General features: G+C 38.8%; 3 protein-coding genes across 4 annotated transcripts; 2 read left to right on the top strand and 1 right to left on the bottom strand.

Annotated features, from left to right (window-relative positions):
• The first annotated feature begins 2,879 nt into the window (after positions 1–2,879).
• LOC131426668 (glyoxalase domain-containing protein 4) lies at positions 2,880–4,299 on the top strand. 2 transcript variants are annotated; one of them, XM_058589555.1, is made up of 3 exons: positions 2,880–3,124; positions 3,299–3,348; positions 3,553–4,299. In XM_058589555.1, exons 1-3 carry the CDS (start codon positions 3,035–3,037, stop codon positions 4,265–4,267), a joined length of 855 nt encoding a protein of 284 aa, XP_058445538.1. In that variant the 5' UTR covers positions 2,880–3,034; the 3' UTR covers positions 4,268–4,299. The 2 variants fall into 2 exon arrangements, with proteins under 2 accessions (XP_058445538.1, XP_058445539.1); XM_058589556.1 differs by lacking the exon at positions 2,880–3,124 and having other exon boundaries at positions 3,345–3,476.
• On the bottom strand, positions 4,274–11,725 carry LOC131426667 (alpha-(1,3)-fucosyltransferase C). The gene is made up of 2 exons (XM_058589554.1): positions 10,591–11,725; positions 4,274–4,748 (listed from the first exon to the last, which is right to left on the bottom strand). Exons 1-2 carry the CDS (start codon positions 11,355–11,357, stop codon positions 4,310–4,312), a joined length of 1,206 nt encoding a protein of 401 aa, XP_058445537.1. The 5' UTR covers positions 11,358–11,725; the 3' UTR covers positions 4,274–4,309.
• A 7,458-nt stretch (positions 11,726–19,183) lies between these two features.
• On the top strand, positions 19,184–22,529 carry LOC131426670 (protein stoned-A). The gene is made up of 3 exons (XM_058589558.1): positions 19,184–19,343; positions 20,051–21,135; positions 21,193–22,529. The coding sequence occupies exons 2-3, from the start codon at positions 20,079–20,081 to the stop codon at positions 22,527–22,529; spliced, it is 2,394 nt and encodes a 797-aa protein (XP_058445541.1). The 5' UTR covers positions 19,184–19,343; positions 20,051–20,078.

Genomic DNA, 22,529 nt, shown 5'->3' on the forward strand with positions numbered 1-22,529 from the left:
GACCACAAGACCTTTCATTTGAATCTAAGTTTGTGAAAATCGGTTCAGCCATCTCTGAGAAAAGTTAGTGCAAAAAAACGTTACATACACACATACACACACAGACATATTGCGTACTCGACGAACTGAGTCGAATGGTATATGACACTCGGCCCTCCGGGCCTCGGATCAAAAGTCGGTTTTCACAATAATTGCATAACTTTTCTATATGAGAAAGGCAAAACGCCTTTCGACTTCGTTTCGAATTGTATGTGTAAGTAAGACAGTTTCATGACTGATGGCTACCAAATGGCATAATATATTTATCCGCATTTGAGGAAGCCACACCACAATTTTTAGAAAGTAAATGTAAGAATACATACATTTAAAAATCAGCCTTGGATCGAATTGGTCTCGCAACACGCAAAAACAAATGCCATTTGCCACCAACATGTGCAAAGTTTCATTTAAATTGAAGAAAGTCGATCCTGCATTTGCCACTTTCTCTGCTGTTAATTTCTTGAATTGCTCTAATTATAAATTCCGATGGACAGATTATTGATCATAATCCGATTGATGGAAAATTTCACTGAAACCGTTCTTTTTGCCTTTCTCGTAAAGAAAATTTATGCGATCACTGTAAAATATTTATGCACTAACTTTCCTCGGCGATCGCAGAACTGATTTTCACAAACTTAGATTTAAATGAAATTTTTTAAGACGCAATACAAAATTTCTGAATGTTGTTTCGATCATACTTTCGGTTGATTTCATGGAAGTTTTTTCATAAAAAAAATGAAACCAAAATTTCCTTGAAAACCGTTTTCAAATCACTCTAGTTTGTTTATCTTGCTATCAGATTACAAAATAAGTTTCTGGTTCTGGAAGTATTGAAAACTGTGGCCCAAAACTATTAAATGAATCACACCTAATTTTTTTCAGAGCATGTTACGACGACATTTACAATTTCATTGTAAACTATATCCGAATCCGACTTCAAACTGTCATTTAATATTCGTTTTCGCAAAAAAAAACGTTGTAAATTTTCTAAGTTGGACACAAAACTAATAGGACACCTGCAATGACTGAGCGGAAACATATATTGGAGAAGCCGAATGAACTAAAAACTAACAGAAAAGATGATTTATTGGAAAAAGATACGCTCAGAGACAGAACTCGAACCTGCGTTCTTATTGCATTCCGTGCATACGCGCTACCATTTCGCCACTCTGAATCTTGTTGTAGTCACTCTAAAACGCCAGTCAGACACAGTAGAACGTACATCGAACATGGTCTGTTGTTGTTGTTCATTTTGTTACATCATTCAAACGGATAACGTCGTTCGATGAAGTAATACATTTCGAAGCAATTGACGAATTGAAATTATCAGCACTATTGAAATCGTTATAATTGTGCGTTGCTATAGTGAGTGCTTTCATCGGAGTGGTAGGTTATAAATGATGTATGTACAGGGAACTTACATTTGTATTTATTCCAGAGAACGGTTTCACAGCAGAGCTTTTAGAAATTATTGAACGAAATAATATGCAATATTTAGTGAAAAATTCTTTTTAAATAACAATTTATTGAATTTAAAAAATATCCATCATTGAATGTACACCACAGACTAACAGACATGACAGTATGAGTAAATTCTTATAAAAAATAATTTTTCGTGATGCACTAGCTCTACCTATATTGTACTGCGCGAACTATTTACTATCTGTACACCCCTTGTGTTATGTAAAAGTTTTTTTACTAGTTGGTTTCCCCTCGTTTGTCAACACCGATCAGCTGCTTGCAGGGATGCCTGATTCCATCAAAATATTTGAAAATGAATCGTCACAATAAATTATTGGATTACGTTGATAATATATTAAACTTTTTCGCGATGTTTGAAGGTAACCATTTATTTGACTCAACGTTGTTCATCTAGACTATTTTTTATTGTGTTGGTAGTTTTCACCCGAAATTAAGTGGCGGCAGACCAGAAGCAAGTAAATAATGTAACAAAATGGGTTCTATTTTGTCTTGCGTTGGAGGAGGAGAAGTAGGCACAATTATGTAAATAGTTTTGGCAATATGTATTAAATCTGCATCCTGCATGAAATTCGCATAGACGTATACAAATCAATACATTACAGGTAATTCTGTATGAATGGCCACTCTGTTGGTAAATGAAAAAAAATAAACACAGTCTAGATGACAGACAGGATGTTTTTGATAGGGTAACGTGGCGCCATCATGACACATGCGAGTACTGTCCCAAATAAAGGAATATTCGAAATGACCGTTAAAATGATTGAAGAATCTAATTTGAGTGTCCTGTCTGTTAGTCTGTGTGTACACACAGCCGCACGAAAGCCTGATTGTAGAAACAAAACAAATTTGCTTTGAATCAAATGACAATTGCATTTGATTCTAAGTGAAATGAAATTCAGGTGGAAATGAAGTACATTTGAATTCAAAGCACAATATATTTGAATGTAATGCTCATTTTATTTATTTCTGTGCGCGTGGGAAATATTTGCTTTGAGGTAAATATCATATGTATTTGAATCAAATGAAAATAAGCGCTGACTCAAAATAAAATATATTTGAATTCAAAGTGTAATATAGTAAACTATAAAATAAAATTTTCTGCGTGTATGATTGTTCAATTGAATTTCCCGTTTTTATCATAAATCGTTAAAAACAAGAACTAAATTAAAATTTGACAGCTCTAGCTAAAAGTATCATTTCTAAACGAGCAGCCCCTTTGCATTTCATTTCAACGTCAATGTGCCAATTGTCTGTGATATTTGGAGAGTTAGTGCAAACAATCGTGAATTGACTTTTCTTCGATAACCGTGCACTCGGTACACATAAACAAAATCAAGACGATCAGCTGTGAAAGATAACAGAATGCGATTCCAATAAGACGTTCAAAGCGATGCGTGGTAGTGTCATTCAGTATTCCTATTGGAACGGTTGTTGTGTAATTTGCTGCTGCCTATCGTTCAAAACGACGTAGATTCTTGTTTTGAAATAATATTTTCCGAATTTTTGTCGCACGATGATTTCAGCTCGAGCCCTACACTATGTGTTTAAAATCGGAAATCGAGCGAAAAATGCGCATTTTTTTCGGGAAATTCTCGGCATGAAGGTAAAAGAATGTTGCTACTAATTATTCAGAATGACTAATCGCTTTCCGATCCCGATACCCACCTATTGAAGCGAATGATTGCAATTTTGAAGGCCAACCGGCGGCGCTGCCGGAGATGTTTTATTCTATAAGTCTAATCACTGTCGACTTACTTACTGTTTGTATTTTCATTAGGTTTTGCGACATGAAGAATTTACTCAAGGATGTGACGCCGCTTGTAACGGGTAAGCCAAGTGCCTGCTATAATTAAGTTAAACTAATGTTCCGAGGTTACATCGATTGTTAAGCATCATAGTCAATAGACAATTCTATACCTGTAGTAATCGTGAGAAAAAAATCGCTATTAAAGGGAGTAGGTCTAGACTCGTCATCATGTGGCACTTTTCCCAAGTTATTCTCCTGACTAAACAGCAATTATTTTTTTACAGCCCCTACGATAATCGCTGGAGTAAAACCATGATCGGTTACGGACCGGAGTCGGATCATTTTGTGATCGAGTTGACCTACAACTACGGTGTCAAGGAGTATACTTTGGGCAACGACTTCGGGGGTGTCACCATCCGGTCGGCGGAGGTAATCGAGCGAGCCACGAAACAGAACTATCCGATGGTACGGGAAGATGATCACTTTTTGCTGGTGTCTCCGGACGGGTACAAATTTTTCGTATTCAATGAAAGCAAGGGGGCGGATCAGGATCCGGTGAAAAAAGTGACTTTGAACTGTACCGATCTGGAACGGTCCGTTCGATACTGGCAAGACACGCTGCAGATGAAACAACTTGCTAAAGACGATCGTTCGGTGGAGTTGACCTATCAGGAAAATGGATTCGTCTTGGAGCTGAGAAAAATTCAAGCTCCGTTGGATCGCGCTAAGGCCTATGGACGCATTGCTTTCGCAGTGCCACTGGATTTACAACCGAAGATAGAAGAAGTGATCAAGCAATCGAAAAACGTAATTTTAACACCGCTCATTTCTTTGGATACACCCGGAAAAGCAACGGTTCGTGTCACGATTTTGGCCGATCCGGATGGACATGAAATTTGCTTTGTCGATGAGGAAGGTTTTTCCCAGCTGTCCGAAGTGGATCCGGCCAGCGACGAACAGCTGGACAAGTACATCAAAAAAGACCCATTCCAAGAATAATAAAAGTTTTTTTTTGTTAATACCTGTTGAAAGTGTACTGTGTTAGAATTTTATTTTGGCATCTTTCTGACATGACCCATCGAACCACCACTGTTTGATGTTCCGGTAATACTGCGTTCGTTCCCGCGCACCGATCTCGTGCAGCTTCCGACAAAGCTGACAGAACGGTTGATCGCCACTGATCCGGTAATGTTCCTTCCACCAAAAATACTTGATATACTCGCGGGGGTTGGTCGCCAGGTAGTCCAGATAGTCGACCAGTTTGCGCACTGTTCCGAACTGCTGGACATCGACGTAGGACCGAGGCGGAGCAAACTTGGCATAGTCCGCCCCGCCGAACACCACCGGAATAATGTAGCTTTCCATCGAGTTGTACATCTTCTCGGTGATGTAGTCCCGGCAGAGACTGTTTTCGAATGCGAAATAGAAACGGTACTCACCGGTTAGCATCTGAGCACAGCGTGGCGAACCCCGAGGGCATCTGAAAGAAGAACCAAGATATTCACCGATCAGTTATTAATCAAATAGGAAAGGGATTTGTTTTCATTTTGGATTATAGATGATTTAACCTCAAACCCAAGTAGGCTGTGGTGAATCGTGAACGTAATAAGAATTTTAAAAAATTAATGGTTGATATCCGGTTGCTATAGAAACAATTCCCGTATGTTTCTCGATGCAATTTACCTTTGATGTGGATATTCGTTACTTTAGTATGGAGTGCCATTGTCAAGATTTAGCCTGTGCCAAGATTGGTAGAATTTGATTGTTACTACACCATTACTAGATTTCGGAAATTCAAACTGGAACAGAAATGTCCCAGGAAAATCTACTCAACCTATTTTTTTCTAAATTTGATACTTCATCGACAAAACCTGGCTACAAATTCAATATTTAAACTATTGTCCATTGCTAGCCACTGCTTTTTCCCATCTTTTTGGAAATTTCAAGGAAAATTCGATCCTTTTGGCCGCAATCCACGAATCGAACCATTTTTTGGCTTTATCATAATTGGCATTGACCGGAAAAAGTAGTAATCGGAAGGAGTAATGTCTGGGCTAAACGGCGGGTGTAATAAGACTTCCCATTTCAGTTATTCTAGTTATGTTTTACCGGCTGAGCAACATAGCATGTGCTTTATGTAATTTTGAAGCGAACAGGTCTGAGAACCTGAAACTTGCCACACAGACTAACAGACAGGACACTCAAATTAGATTCTTCAATCATTTTAACGGTCATTTCGAATATTCCTTTAGTTTGGACAGTACTCGCATATGGCATGATGGCGCCACGTTACCCTATAAAAAACATCCTGTCCGTCATCTAGAATGTGTTTATTTTTTTCATTTACCAACAGAGTTGCCATTCATACAAAATTACCTGTAATGTATTGATTTGTATACGTCCATGCGAAGTTCATGCAGAATACAGATTTAATACATATTGCAAAAACTATATACAGAATTGTGCCTACTTCTCATCCTTCAACGCAATACAATATTGAACCCGTTTTGTTACAATATTTACTTACTTCTGGTCAGCCGCTACTTAATTTTTCATTTTCAAATATTATGATGAAATCAGGCATCCCTGCAAGCAGCTGATCGGTGATGACAAACGAGGGGGTACCAACTAGTAAAAAAAACTTTTACATAACACAAGGGCTGTACCGATAGTAAATAGTTCGCGCAGTACAATATAGGTGGAACTAGTGCATCACGAAAAATTATTTTTATAAGAATTTACTCATACTGTCATGTCTGCTAGTCTGTGCTTGCCAGTCAGGAACTAGAACTGACTAGAAGAACTAAATTCAAAAACTGGGACAGGCTCCGAATTCAGTTTGAAAAGTTATGAATTGAATTCCAGCATGTAGGTTCCGAATTCTATTGAATTCTTGAAATAAATTCTGAAAATTAAACTAGCAATTAAATTCTGTGACTGAATTCAAAAAGTAAGTTCTATAACTGAGTTCAGGAATTAAAATATGGTTCTGAATACACTCCTAAAATTCTGTTTCGGAGTTCTCCAAATAACTAGGAGAACGTGCCACTTGCGCCAATTAGTTCTGATTCTGATTCAGATCTGAAATTTTGTTCCATGAATTCATACCTACAGTATTCTGAAATTGAATTCCCGACTCAGAGTTCTGAATATTAATTCTGAACTTAAATTAAGGCTCTAAATTCAGTTCTAAAAATCTAGTCAAAAAACTAGTTCCAGGTTCTATAATCAGGACTAAGTTCCAGAGACTTAGTTTTAACTTTTCAACCTGGGCATTTGGGTTTTTTTTGGCGGTTTGTGAAAAAAACATATTTTATTTCGAATTCTTCACGTTTCGCCTTAGAATTAGTTGAATTTCAACCGCTTTAAGCCCTGATAAACCGAAGGCGAAACGTGAGGAAATCGAAACTTTGAATATTCCGGAGTTAAACTCTAAAACCGAATTCTGAAACTATGATGTCCATGTCCTATGGTAACTGAGATATTGAAGTTAGTTTCGATGCAGTATTTTTAACTACTATTTCGGCTTGTTTGAAAACTACAAAGTAGGAAAAAATCAAAACGAATGTAGTAGAGAAAAACTAAGTGGAAAGACAAAAGTAAGAAATACGAAAAAAAGGAAAATAGATCAAAATAGAATTAAGAAAGAAAAAATAAAAAAGTAGTGTGAGAAAGTATTTGGTAGGAAAAATTTTAGGTAACAAAGATGAAAGTAAGGAAGAAGAAAAACCAAAGCAGAAAATAAGAAAGAAAAAAAAACAAAATGAGAGAGTAAAAATAATAGAGTATCAATATGAAATTTGAATATGAATATAAGAGGAACAAAAGAAGGAAGAAGGAAAGATTTTTTTCCAGGAACAAAGCAAATCAGAAGAAGAATTAGAGAAGAAAAAATGGGAAAGAAGATAGTAGGAAAGAAGTACGTAAGGAAAAATAAAGAACAAAGAACTAAATAAGAAAAAAACAAGGATGCAAGGATAAAGAATGTAAGAAAATTGGAATGAAAACAGAGAGACAAAAGAACAAAGAAGGAAAGAAAGGGAAGGGAATAGAGAAGAAAGAAGACAAGAAAAAAAAATTCCAGGCGTAAAAAATAGGCTACAATATTGTAGAAAATAGAAAAGAAGTAAGTAGGAAAAAAGAACATAGTATCAAATAATGAAAAGGAAATTAAGGATGAAAAATTTAAGAAAGAAAAAAGAAAAAAAGATAGGAAAGCAGAAAGAAAGAAGTAGGGAAAAATCAAAAAGAATGTAAAAGAGAAGAAAGAAATCGTAGTCGAGAGGATGAAAAACGTAGAAGCAGAAATACCAAAGTATGAAAGAAGAATGCAGGAATAGAACAAAATAATTAGGAGAGAAAAAATGAAGAAGGAAGGCGAGAAGAAGGAATAAGCAGAAAAAAGAAGGTAAAATATAAAAGACAAGAAAGCAGGGAATAAGAACATATTAGAGGAAGAATGAAACCATAACAGAAGAACGTAGAAAATAAGAATGAAAGAAGAAGAATTAAGAATGTAGGAAAGCAGAAAGTCGAAAAGAAGTTTTCTTTCTTAATTTCTTAAAAGCAGGAGAAAAAAAATGTCAGGAAAAAAAATACGATGAAAGAATTAAAACTAGTAGGAAATAAGAAAAAAGAATGTAGGAAGGACGAATAACAGTAAAAATTAATGAAAGTAAAAACAAGAGTGGGAAAGAAAAATAAAACAAAAAAATAAGAATAGCAAAATAAGAAAGAAGGAAAACTAAAACAGAAAATAGGAGAAAAAACGAAATGTGAAAGTAAAAATGGATGAAGTATGAAATACAGAGTAACAAAAGAAGGAAGGAAAGAATTTTTTTCAGAAAAAATAGTAAAGCGGAAGAAGAGAGTAAGAAAGAAGAAAATGAGAGGGAAGAAAATAAGACCTAAGTAAGCAAAAAGAGAGGACAAAGTAGTAAATAAGGAAAAAGAAAGGAATAAAGATGACATCTGTACAAAAAGGAAAACAGAAAGACAAAAGAAAATAGAGAAAGAAAAGGAAGAAGAAAATATTAGAAGAAAGGAAAGAAAAAAATTCCAGACGGAAAAAGAGGGAGAAAATAGGAAAAAAGTAAGTAGAAAAGTAAAGAAGAAAATATCAAATAATGAAAAAGAAAGTAAGGAATAAGATTGAAGAATGTAAGAAAGAAGAAAGAAAAATGTAGGAAAACAGATAGAAAAACGTTGGGAAAAATCAAAAAGAAAGTGGGAGAAAAAATCGGAAATTAGGAGAAAAAAGACCAAAGTATGAAAGAAGAATAAAGGAGTAAAGTAAAAAAGAATGTAGGGAAGCAAAAGGAAGAAAGAAGGCGAATAGATGAAATAAGCAGAAAAAATAAAGTTATACAGAGAAGACAAGAAAACAGGAATTAAAAATATTGAGGAAGAATAATGAAAACAAAAAAAATAATAAAATATAAGAAAGAAAGGAAAAAGTTTTCTTTCTTAACTAAAGAAGGTAGGATGAAAGAATTAAATAAGTTTGAAATAAGAAAGAAAATAGCAGGAAAGAGAAAACAAAACAAAAGTAGAAACAAAAGAAGGAAGAAGAGAGTAAGATAAAAGAAAATGGGAAAGAAGAAAGTAGGATCGAAGTAAGTAAGAAAACAGATAGAAAAAAGTAGTAAATGAGAAAAAGTAATGAACAAAGATGACGAGTGTAAGAACAAAAGAAGGGAAACAGAAAGACGAGAGAAAAAAAAAGGAAAGTAAAAAGGCTGCCAGTTCTGGTTCCGAAGATATAATGATATATGTGACGTAACCGACATAACGCGTTGTTTTTCACCGCTCAATTTTTTCAGAGCTTTTTCGATTCTAATAAGCCAAGGCTCGATTGAAAGCTACTATTGGGTCATTCATCAAGTTTGAGAAGATCAATTGGTTGTCAAGTGACATAACTGAAAAAACGCACTTTTTTCTTCTATAAATTTCTCGGAGTTACTCTCTAAACTGAACTCTACATGCTTAGGCTTGTTTGTGCGATGAGTCATTCATTATCAAATTCAAAGATTGAATGGCTGTCGCTTCTGGTTCCGAAGACATAATGGAATAAGTGACGTAACCGCCTAACCGGTTAAATTTTCTCGATGATGTCCCTACGAATTTCGATAGACTTAGGCCTATTTGAAAACTAACAATGTCATTTAATTTTTGAAGGGTTTTTTGTGATCGTTTCCGGTTCGGCTGATGCAATTTCATATGTGACGAGAACCGACAAATCTCAGTGTTTTTTAATGCGTCAAAATTTTTCGCAGATACCCAAATCGATTTTGGAAGCTTTAAACTCGTTTTAAGTTTAATATTAGATTATTTGATGAGCTCACAATATAAATGGTCGTGGATAGAAAGTTACAAATGTTCCAATGAGACTATTTAAATGGCAAGAGAAAGGCCAACGAAACGACCTAGTCTATCAAAACCAGCCCGGTGGCAAGGATAGGGCGCTGCAGCAAGTGCTAGCGTGGCCAACATCTTGGGCATTTGGTGGGCAATCAGAGCGCTCAAAGTACGGTAAACAAACATTCGAGCATTTCAATTCGAGTAAAATCTTAATTTCCTTATCGTAGTGATGATATTCTGATCGATAATTTGCGGGGAAGTGCTTTAAAGTGTACTGAATAAACAAGTAGTTTGTAATATCCAGATTTTTGTTAGCCATTCTTCTTCATTGTTTTGGTTTTTGCAGAATGATGCTGGCCACAGTTTCATGACGTCATAGCAGGGGGCTGATCAAAACTGTATCGTGAATTGTAACTTGTAATGTCAAATTGAAATCTTTGGAAAAAAGATTTAAACTGGCAACCAAGGCTAAACAACTGTTGATTTCAAATAGAGGGTTATTATTTCGTTTTCAATTCGAAGACTAGTTTTGGCACGATGAACGGAAATATTCTGGTTATTTGTCTAGAAAGAATGAAGGCATAAAAACTATCCCAACGTGGATTTTCAAAAATGAGAATTAGAGAATATTGTGCTTGCACGGAATAAATTCCCCAGTGCATATCGATTATCGGAAATCACCGTACTTTGGAGAAAAAAATTATGTTGCTGCGTTGAAGGCATCCCATGCTAAAGTTAGACACACAGACATTTACGTCAAAATCACAGACAAGTCAAACACACAGACATTTACGGATCTCCGAGTCTCAGTAGGAAAAAGACGGATTTCGCCGTGATTGCACAGTTTTTCTTTATGAGAAAGATAAACGTATCTTAGCATCGTGCCACGCCCCGCCTACTGCCACTGATGATTATCGCATTATACTGTCGTAATCGTAATCGAACAGAATGAGTCAACTTACTCCAACGTGCCGCACTTTCCGTACACGTCCACCTCCATCAGCCGTTGAATTTCCTGCACCAACTCGTCCCGCCGGGAGTGGGCTCCACAGTGGGACACAAATTGAACGGCCATTTTCGTTTTTCCCAGTGCCAGCTCGTACAGTGTTTCGTTGTAGTAATCCTCCCAACCGGTACGCCACTGGGGTCTCTCGGCAGGGCCTACTATGTCACCGGATTCGATATCGACAAAGTTGTTGTAATTCCAGATGATGTCCGAATCCAACCGGTACGTCATGGTCCAGTTGAAGAAGTCATGATCACCCTCCAGTAGGTGTTTGGTGTGGGCCGGCGATTCCATGTTGGCCGCTATGTAAATCTGGCGGGGGGAACGAATCTTCGGTACCTTCTCGAACAGTGAGTAAGTCCATGCTTCCGCGATGTGAAACAGCAGTGCGTCATAGTCGCTGATACTGGCCAACAGTTCGCGGTTGTTGGTTAGGACACAGTCCGTCACCGGGCATTGGATCGATCTGAAGAAGTCGGGACCGACGGTTTCCGCTTGCAGGTTCCAGTTCCGATTGCCGAAGAAATTTGTGTACAACAGAATATACTTGGAGCGATCATCCGGGTGGTGATTCCGTATGCTGTCCTCTAGAATCCGGTAATAGCTGATGGACGGTCGAAGGCACTGCGTGTGTACGAACAGGACAACCAACAGCAGCAGCAGAGAGAGACTTCCAATCGATACACAGAGAATGAGTCGAGCGCGTTTTGTTCTTCTAATCATAGTGTGCTGTGCCTGGCAAGAAATGGCGCTGCTGTCAACGATTTTCCGTAACAAACTGAATTTGATTGAATCACATTATTCTTTTCGTAATTGCGATCGACGTTCGTCAACGTCACTAACTACGACGCGACAATTATGACTCATTCACTAGGTACGAGTTCTGCCAGAATAGCAATCGCACTATTAGTCTAGTCTAAGTACAGAACAGAATTCCGTGCGAGTCATTCGGTTAACTCGACTAATCGAACTGATTGCCGAACGGCGGTTGGGAGACCGGCTTTTCGAAGTGCACGCCGTGACCGCACCTTATCTAAACATCGCACTGATAGCACATTGTGTCTATCGTAACTAACTGAATATGCTATCCCGGCATAGAGAAACCTCACCGATTTCACATCCATCAATCCGTTCCGTTTGAAGAAGAATACAAAAAAAAAAGCGCACGCATATCGACTGACTGATAAACCGCCCCACCATGCTTCGGTAGGTAGTTAAATTGACGAAAGTACAAACAAAACAAAAAACGTGTCATTCTCGAAACGGTGACAGCTGGGGTGGGCTGTTGGAGCTGCAAGGGTGCGAGGCGAGCTGCTTTTCTTATCGGGTTTTCAACTACACCAACAATGGAAGTGGTTTTATTTTCGCTTAACCCATTTGATAAGCTGCTAATTTACCGATTTTCTGTTGGAAACGAAACATTGGTTTACTTTACTAATTCTGCTATAGTGGTATTCAAAATTAGATCCAATTCAATCGATTTGAATGATAAAATCAATCGATGACCTTAGTCGAACCATACACTCTTACAAAAAAAAGGAAAACTTACACTCGAGGTAAATTCAAGCATGCATCTTTTAACATGTAAAAATAAATATTATGTCTATTTCGATGTAGACTTCAGATAAATTAGCTGTGAATTGACTCATTTTTACTTTGCTTTGTGTTGTAAATTCAAGTGAATTACGACACTCCTTTTATGTTCATCTTTAAAGACGTAAATTTTCAATTTTTTTTTCTAAGTGTGTAAAGACTAGTACTATTACAGGTAGGTTAGAGTTGTTCATTTAACCTTAGAGAATGACGTTTAAAGTGTGTAACGCAAGTTTCTTTCATTTCTGTTCATTTTCAGAACCAATTTTCATAAAATTAGGTTCAAATGATAGGTTGTATGATTTCATATGTTACTATTGAATTTAATCCGGACCCGACTTCCGGTTCCGGAACTACGGATAGAAGTGTGTTTTAATTTTGAAAATCGTCATTTAGTGGTGTAATGATGCCTTTCGCATATTACTCATAACATCATAAATTTTACTGTGGAATTCGCAGATTTGTTATTGTCACTATATCAACAACAATATTTTTTCCTGCGCGAATGATACAGTTTATAGACAAAGAGAACTATAATTTTTTATATCTTTTACTAAAAGCTTCAGTTTTTAATACATAATATATAAAAGAGTTTGAAACTTTTCGTTTTTAAGTTATTATTCAATTGACAATTTCAAGTCTTGCATTCTTGAATATCAATATGAACAACAATATTTTTTCCACATGCCAAATAGTGATTGTAAAGACTGTCCCAGAAAGTATGGACGCAACCAAAAACCGCTGCCATTTCGCAATGGTTCAGAATCTGTCAATTTTTATGGCTGTGTCCTGTTGTTTGCACTCTTCTCTAACCACTTGTGCAGTTGTTTATTTGTTTTCATTAGTTTGTTTCGAAATGCGTGGACTTTCAGCAGAACAACGGCGAAAAATTGTGTACAAATGGTGCACAGAACGCGGACTGTCACTGAGAAAGATAGCAAAAATGGAAGGAGTAAGTGAAAAAGCCGTGCGAAATGCAATCAGGAAGTCCGGTGAGGATAACACCTTTGAGGATAAACCGAAAACGGGTCGAAAAAAGGTCCTGCTAACCCTCAGTTGGATAAACGTATACTGAAGGCGATCGAGCAAAAAAAGGAGGTTTCAGTTCGGGATGTGGCAAAAAAGTGGGCTCTTCGAAGTCAAATGTTCTTCATGCTGAAGAACGTTTGATGCTTCGAACCTATAAGAAGCAGAAACAACCAAAACATAGTCCGAAACAAGAAGCATCGATCAGGCCGAGGGTTCGAAAGCTGTACAATACGATACTTGCTGGAAATTTGAACTGCATAATCATTGACGACGAAACCTACGTGAAACTCGATTACAAATCCTTGCCGGGACCACAATATTATACGGTGCGAGAAGGGCAAGTGTTAAACCAATCCGAGACATCGATTGAAGTCGAAAAGTTTGGTAAGAAAGCTATGGTCTGGCAAGCAATTTGTAGCTGCGGTAAGATTTTGAAACCCTTCATCACCACTGCTTCAATGAACAGCGAAGTATACATCAAGGAATGTTTACAAAAACGACTTCTACCCATGATTCGAAGCCACAAGGATCCTGTTGTCTTCTGGAAAGATCTTGCTTCTTGCCACTACTCGAAATCAACGGTAAAATGGTGTACTACCAAAAATGTCACTTTCATCCCAAAAGACATGAATCCACCAAATTGCCCACAACTTCGACCAATTGAGGAATTTTAGGCATTAACGAAGACACATCTTAGGAAACATGTCTCGGCAGCCGAAACCAGTCAACAGTTCGAAAAAGATTGGAAAAAAAATGTCAAAACTTGTCGCCAAGAAGTCTGTACGGAATTTAATGAGGAACGTTCGCAAGAAGGTGCGCCAGCCAGTCTACAGTGGCTAAGTAGCAAATGTTGAGAATAATATTCTGTTGTTGTAGTCTAATATTATCAGTACATCGAATAAAATTTTAACACTTGTGAATTATTTACAGCGAAATCAAAGTGCGTCCATACTTTCTGGGACAGTCTTTACCTTTCTCTACAGAATTTTCCAAAGATGTAATAGTAAAATTAATTAGCGTAACTAATTAGCAACAAATTATCCACTGGGCTTCGATTTGTTTTGAAGCATTTTTGGGACGGGGGCTTCGCTAACTTCATATGAACTTAGTGAAGTGCAAAAAAAATATTTAAAACTACTCGAGTAAAATTATTTTAGTTTCAGCTTACTTCCACTGACACATTTGATTAGCAACAAACACATTCCTACATGGACTTCCTCTTGCAGAAATTATTGCGATATAAAGATTTACGTATCTTCTATAAGTAAACCCGCAAAAAAAGGAACCTTTAATTTAACACGCGAAAGGCAATAGATATGGAATGTTGTCGTAATCAAACGAATCAAACGTTTGTGAAACATTGATCAAAGCTGATATTTCATCCGAAAAGTCAGGCTTAACATTCATGTGAGAATAAATTATTGTTAAAAAAGATTGTTTGGAACTCAATCGTTCAAGCTACTTTTGTTACGCAAAAACTAAACAAATGCACCGTTTGCCATCTCATCCTTCGAGTCAGTGTATTGTACAGAGATTGTAGATCTCTCTCAAACTAAAGATTTGACATATGGGATGATGGATTGGATTGAATCATATCTGACTGGTCGTAGTACGACCGTGAAAATTTGCGACTGCGTTACTCCATCATTCATCGTGAGCTCTGGCGTTCCTCAGGGAAGCCATCTAGAACTATTCATATTTCTGCTATACCTAAATGATCTGAATTTCGCATTGCTATGTATGAAGCTATCATTCGTCGACGATTTCAAGCTGTTTCATCTCATCAAAGATCTGAAAGACTCTGATTTCTTGCAGTCACAGTTGGATGTATTTTCTAACTGGTGCAACGTCAACAGAATGGCCTCTAAATGCTCTGTTATCTCCTTCCTTCGTAAACGAACCACGACCATGTATGATTACACTATTTCGCAAGCTGTACTAAAACGGGAGACATCAATTAAGGATCTAGGAGTGTTATTGGATTCAAAACTTAGTTTCAAAGATCACATAGAATATACCCTCTCTAAGGCATTAAAGATGTTTCATCTTTCGCATCTCAAAAAATTTCAATAGCATATACTGCCTGAAATCGTTATATTGTTCTACACTGGAGTATGCTGTTGTTGTTTGGGCACCATATTATCAAACTGATAAGCTGTGCATTGAAGCTGTTCAGCGCAAATTCATTCGTTTTGCTTTGCGTCGTCTGCCCTGGAGAGATCCATTGAATCTCCCAAGCTACGAAAATCGATGTAGGATGGTACACTGAAAGCTGTTTTCGTCGCGGACCTCATCCAATCTCGAATTGATTGTTCAGATCTCCTATAACAGCTAGAACTAACTATGGCTTTAATGAACCGTTTTCGAGTATTATTCGCGTATTTAATACTTGCTCTGATGAATTTGATTTCAATTTATCTCGTAACTCAATTAAAACCCGTTTTCTTCGAATCTTTTCCCGCTAGTTTTATTAAGATAATTAGACGATATCAATAGTTGTTAGTTAGCTTTGTAGTTTAAATAAGGGTAATCTAAGATCATTTGGACAAATGTTATCTGTTGATACAAAAGATGAGAAGGTTTTATGCCTGCTGGAGAAGGAGAATAAAAAATCTCAGCTCCAGCAGGCTTTTCCCTTGCTCCTAAATAAACAAATAAACAAATAAACAGATGGATGGAAAAGAGATGACCACGATAAATACTTTAAATTGATCCCACAATTTTCCAAAAGCAGCCCTCGGGGATCGTTGTTTGTCATTACATGTAAAGACTTACTTGTACTGAAGACGTTTAAAAATTTAATAGCAAATCCTTAGGGATTATCGAAAGTAATAAATTGGTTTTGAACGGTTGTCCATAACCTGCTTCACCGCTAGTGATATTACTTAGTCGTGTTTGATGAATGTTCGTAGCAGGATAATGACAGGATCAATTTTCGATTAATGAATTAGCGATAAAATGAAAAATACTTGGACATTCGAAAGTCCAAATTGCCCTTTTAGTAAATATTGTGTCCATTAACTTTGATATGAACGCTGGATTCGTTCAAGAATTGTATCAAAAGGCCTCTCATTCGTCGAGCCACCACCTCGTTTTGCTTAGTATTCAGTCCTGAGAATCAATATTCTGTTCTAGTGGAGTGAACATGAGGAGTGATTATACCAGTATTCTTCTTATCGTTAAAGCCAGTGTACAAAACAGCAGATCTCACAACTAATGGTTCTTACATGCAACGATTTCTCCTTCAGGTATGATATTCATGATTCGCATAAAGTAATTCGTCTTCAAAAGTACCGATTCTCGTCAAATTAGATAATGTTTTTTAAATAACCCCTTTGTTAAGGACACTTGCTACGCTCCCTTACTCCCAAAAAAAAATTATAACCATCTCTAAAGAGCAAGAAGAATATGTGCCAAGTTTGATAGCAATCCGTTAAATAATGTCGGAGTTATGCCACTTCAAACAATACACCCCCTTCATCCTACATCCCTACATCCATCCCCCATATAATCATATAAAAGGTATGCGAAATGTTTTTAAGGTCTTAAAAAAATATCGATTTTCGTCAAGTTATATGAATTTTTTCATAACCCCCCCTGTTGATAACACTTGCTACGCTCCCTCCCCTATAAAAATATTCTTATAACTACCTCTGAAGAGCAAGAAGCATATGTGCCAGGTTCGATAGCAATTCATACGGTACTTTCGGAGTTATGGCGTTACAAACATTACACCCCCCTATTTAAAGACACTTGCTACATTCACCCCCGTGTAGTCATACCTTAGGTATGCAAAATGATCCTGTGGTCTTCAAAACGTATCGATTCTCGTCAAGTTATATGATCTATTTGTTGAACCTTTGAAATTAATTCCAGCGAATGTGAATCAATTCTCAAGGCTGAGCAAGGCGAACTAAGCAGAAATATGAAATAATTACAGTGATTTTAGTTAAACTAGGTTTTTTATATGTAACATCATGAGATGAAATAGGGAGCCGTTATCCTATTTAGATTTGCGTTATGATGATGTATTTTCATGTTTTTTGCCTTTCTCATATAGAAAGTTTATGCAATCACTTGAAAAACCGACTAGTGAAAATTGTCATATACCATTCGACTCAGTTCATCGAGCTGAGCAATGTCTGTTTGTGTGCGTGTATGTTTAAAATAATCTCACTAGGTTTTCTCGAAGATGGCTGAACCGACTTAGATTCAAATGAAAAGTCTCGTGGTCCCATACGGAATTCCTGAATTTCATTTGGATCCCACGTCCGGTTCCGGAGTTATAGGGTAAAGTGTGTTCAATATTGTACACCGTCACTTAAACCGGCGAAACAAAAAACGTGAAAAATTTTCTAAACTGGTCTCAAAACTACACAAATCGATAGTCATTATCAGTAGGAAACTAAACAAACCGATTCCGGCTATCCTGGTTCCCGGTATCCGGTTTCGGAAGTACCGAAAATAGTGGTCATATATACAAAAATGGATCTCACTCACTTTTCTCAGCGATGGTTTGACCGATTTCCACAAACTTAGAACAAATGAAAGGTCTTCCGGTCCCATACGGAATTCCTGAATTTCATCTGGATCCGACTCCCAGTTCCGGAATTATAGGGTAAAGTGGAACAAAAACCGTAAGAAATGTTATAAACTGGACTCTAAACCGTTATTCCCAATCTCAGGGTCAATTGAAAGGTCTTATGGTCCTACCAAAAATTACTGCATATTTTTGGATGCAACAAACATTTAAATCGTAATTTAGAATGCGTACTAGTAGAGTTTGTGTCTCATGTTAGTTGGTGGCCGTACGAACCGACTTTGATTATACCGGTTCTCGGGTTCCGGTGCCGGAAGTGCATATAATAGTGAACCCACTTCGTTTTCTTAAGGTCATCAAAGCACTGTTTTATTCTGTATGTTATACTAATTAATGCACAAACAATCTCTTGGTTTCTTTCAAAAATCGAAGAGAAATTTTTTTAATAGAATACCACAATATTATATGTACATGAGAAAGGCATCATTACACCACTAGGTGGATTAGAACAGGTTTTTCTGTATAGTATAGAAAATTCAGTTACTTTCCACAACATGTTATGTCAATCTTAAGCTGATAGTATCAAGTTTTGCAACTGCAAGAAAAACGTGTATTCGTCAGCATAATTTGTTGGGCATCCTCACGAGGAAGAGAAATTATTTGACATTTTGAAACGGCTAATGCCAGACACTCGAACGAAACTATTGAAGCGAAACCAACGCACTGGTGAAGGTAAGAAGCCATACCGAAGCGTGGCCTGCTACGATATGCACCCCAGTAAAGAAGATAGAATAGAAGCATGAAAGACTAGCATTTCTCATTTGAATAGTTTCCATAAAATAACAGAGCATAGCATTACTGCGTGGAGAGTCAAACATCCCTTCAATGGACTGAAACTAAATCAATGACGTCCCACGCGCCAACTTGTATACAGAAATTACTTTACCTTATCTTACCCTTCTTCTTCTTCTACTTTGCCCCGGCATCGGCGCGGTGTCAGGTCAGCTGCTACGGAACACAACATTCATTAACAGTCGAGTCCTGTTTGTCTTCTTCTATTCAGCACCCACCCCTCCCTCATCCCTCCTCATGTATATGCTTGCTGCTGACTTCAACACTCAAAGGAGCACTCTGACAGATAAGGGTTGTTTCACATCAACACAACTGCGTGCAAACGTTATGCAACACCGTTTCGAGGAGATGACGATGATGGCGGAAGCGCGTGCGCTTTGCAGTGAATCGATACCCGAACAGGGGATCCTTATCATTAGTTCATACTTGGCAAATTCGGTGCCAAGTTTGGTCACTGCCGCGAAGATTTATTCACTCGAACGGATTGGAAACAGTTTTCCATCATCACGCCGTCCATTTGTTCCGGACGTTTCAGTCAGAAATCGAATTTTTTCACCGGAAGTAGCAGTTGATTCAATGCCAAGTGAAAATTTTTCGGTGGGTGTAAGTGGTTCGCAGGAGCCTTTCTTCTAAGAAAATTGTGAAATTTTCCCAACAATTTCCACCAAATCCCTTGGCAAACTTTGCAAAGAGACGTAAGTAATATGGCAGGTACTATTTTGGTTGCAATTTAACGGTGCACAGGACGTTTTCCCAAGCGACGGAACGAATTTTTCACTCCGTTCACAACGAATCCATCATCGTGCAGTTATGGATGGCACCCGCAAGGGTAATTGCATATCTTTAGGCGAAACCGAGCAAGTAGATTCTATTCTTCCTGCAGCAGCATTCTTGGCACGTTTTTAGTTCAGCCTACTGCGATGGTACATCTTTTCTGTTCCGAACAAAGTTTAGGAAAAACAATGTTTTTTTTTTGCGGATAAAAATCGATAATCTTCCAAGTGCTTACTCATTCAACGATTTTTTTTTTCCGATTCTGGTTGAATAATTGTGCTCGACGGTCGCCCCTCGGGAATAGTTGGGATACACATATCAAGTTTAAAAATAGTGCTTTTCAGAGACATCCTGTCGACATCCGATAATTGGGCTCGCAAAAGTGAATAAATAATATGTGCAGTGGTGTGTGAGCAGAAAACGGCAGGGAGAAATTGTTGGCAGCGCTTCAAGCGGAAATGGAATTATTTTTCTCGGTAGCTCGGTTGATGATGGATGATTGATTTTTTTCTTCCGCCGACTTTCCGACGAAGAATGCTTGAACAGTTGGATGATGACCTTGAACTAGATATCGGTTCTTGCGATAGTATTATTGCTATAGTGTTTGATTTAGTCTTTCTATTCGTAGACGCTTCGATGTCTCGGCAGTCTAGATAATGCTTAAACTACCCAAAGGATTAAAGAAGAAAAAGAAAGGGAAAAAATCCAAAAAAGATCAAGAACTCTTCACCGAAGAGGAACTAGAGCAGTATCGCCGGGAGCATCAGGCTCAAGCATCCTCCGCACTAAACTCGGCTGCACCATCCGATAGTGAAGATCAACCGGGTGAAAAATCGGGTGAAAACGACGAGGAATGGTCTAAGTTTGCAGCGCTCACCACTGGCATCGATACCGTACTCAAGAAAACCCAGGAGGATCTAGATCGTATCAAGGAGGTTTCCTTCTTCCAGAAAGTTCCCACCAAGGTACAACTAGAAGCCCAGGAACGGGAGGAACAGCTTCGTCGGGAACAGGAAGAACAGGAAAAGGCTCGAGAGGCCGCCAAAGAGGCCGAAGAGAAGAGGGCTGCGGAAGAGCTCATCAACGCCGTTGTTGAGCTTTCCGATTCCGAGCCCAACTCCGAAGTCGAGGAGGATATCTTCGACACCAACTACATCGATGCTATAGCCTCGGGTGAACTGCCGATCGCGTATGTGCCGGAATCTCCAGTGCTAGAGTCATTCGAGGGACCAGATCCATTCGATACTTCCTACGCCGAGAAGGTTATCAAAGGACCGGAGGTTTCGAAGCGTGGAAAGAAAATCGTTAATATCGGTGCTGCCGTTGAAGTACTAACCGGACGCGTTGAAACGGTTTCCACCGCCAAGTCGTCGGCTGGACCACGACGAGGACCACAAAATTTGCTGTTGGAAAGTTTCGACGACGCACAAGCAGACGGAGAAGAAGCCAAACCAACTACCGAAAGTTCGGCACCACAGGAAACCGTACTAACTCTTCTCGACGATACCGACGAGCTTACGAGCGATGCACCGATAGATTTAAGTGTTTCGCTTCATATTGCACTACAGAAGGAACAGGAAGCCAAAAAGGAACAGGAACCGGAGCCGAACGAACCGGAGTTTGATCTTGACGAATTTGACGATCTTAAAAAACGTGAACCAGCGGTTGAAGGGGACAATTTTGCATTACTTGTAGGCGAGGCCAGTTTAGACGGTAAAAGGATGCGATCTAAGACTGGGAATAATTTGAATAAATGAGTTTTTTTTGTAGGTACTAAGAAACCAGGACGTCCACCACCGCCACGTCCATCCACTGGCCCACGAATTCCAAACGCACCGGCCGGGCTTGAAAACGACGACGCCGACGACAAAGACGATTTTGCAGCGGACGATCCATTTGATACCGGATTCGTGGAACGCGTTCTTCCAGCTACTGCCAAAGAAGACGACGACTTTGATCCTCGTGCGGACGAAGGTCCCGAGGTAGAGGACGACTTTGATTTCGATCCTCGCGCGGGAGACGATCGAACGACTGAACCGATTTGTGTGAAAACTCCTGATCTCTTCTCAGCAGAAGAAAACTCCCAGCTACAAGTTTCGGGTGGACTAACCAAAGATCTACTGTCCGGAAGCAATACCGATCTTACCAATATCGCGCAAACTCCCCTGGAAGTACTAGCGACTGACGGAAATTCTGCGTTCGACGTCGATCCATTCGACACCTCGGCCGTGAACTCGATTGTTGCTCCCGGAAAAACCGAGCTCAAATTCTTGGAGGAAGAGCTACTGGCTGGCGAACCGGTTGGTATCCATCATTCTCTCAGTGATCCCGATTTTGATCCTCGCGGCGGCGACAGCGAACCGGACAAGGAAGCAGACGACAGTGCCTCGATTGCTCAACGTAAATCTTCGTTGTGTCTTCAAATCAACGGATCGACTAAGAACAAGACTGTGCTTTTTGTGGTTCCGGACTCAGATTTGCTGAAAATCGAAGGTGATCATTCCGTGACAAAGAAACCACTTACTCCCTACTATAACCGAGAATCTTCTATACCGGAGTCGGAAGATATCGATCCGTTTGATACTTCGTTCGTGCCAAGCACTGCACCGACCCAGGTTGAAATAAACCTCATCGAGCAGGAGTTGAACAACGCTACTCTAAAGCATAGCTTATCCGATCCGGATTTTGATCCGAGAGCTTGTACGCCCATACAAAAACCATCAGCGACTCAACAACCCCGGGCGGATCTGCTTGACACTCACGAGCACTACAATCAAAAGGTACTGACGCCGGCAACCGAATCGAAACCCGAGGAAATCGATCCATTCGACACCTCGATCGCTGTGAACATCCAACCGGGTCGCACTGAGCTAAAACTTCTCGAGGACGAACTCATTCCGGCTGCGGCGGTCAACGAGAATCCCAACACCGATTTTCTCTCCGATTCACAGGAAACTGGTGCCATCTTTGTGAAAGTTTTGACACCACAAGCGAGCAACTCCATTGACGAGACTGACATCGATCCATTTGACACTTCGTTTGCCAACGACTTGGGACCAGGCAAGACTGAAATCAAACTACTAGAGAACGAACTAATCCACAACTAA

The sequence above is a fragment of the Malaya genurostris genome, chromosome 1 (assembly GCF_030247185.1).
Source record: "Malaya genurostris strain Urasoe2022 chromosome 1, Malgen_1.1, whole genome shotgun sequence".
Classification (NCBI taxonomy): Eukaryota; Metazoa; Arthropoda; class Insecta; order Diptera; family Culicidae; genus Malaya; species Malaya genurostris.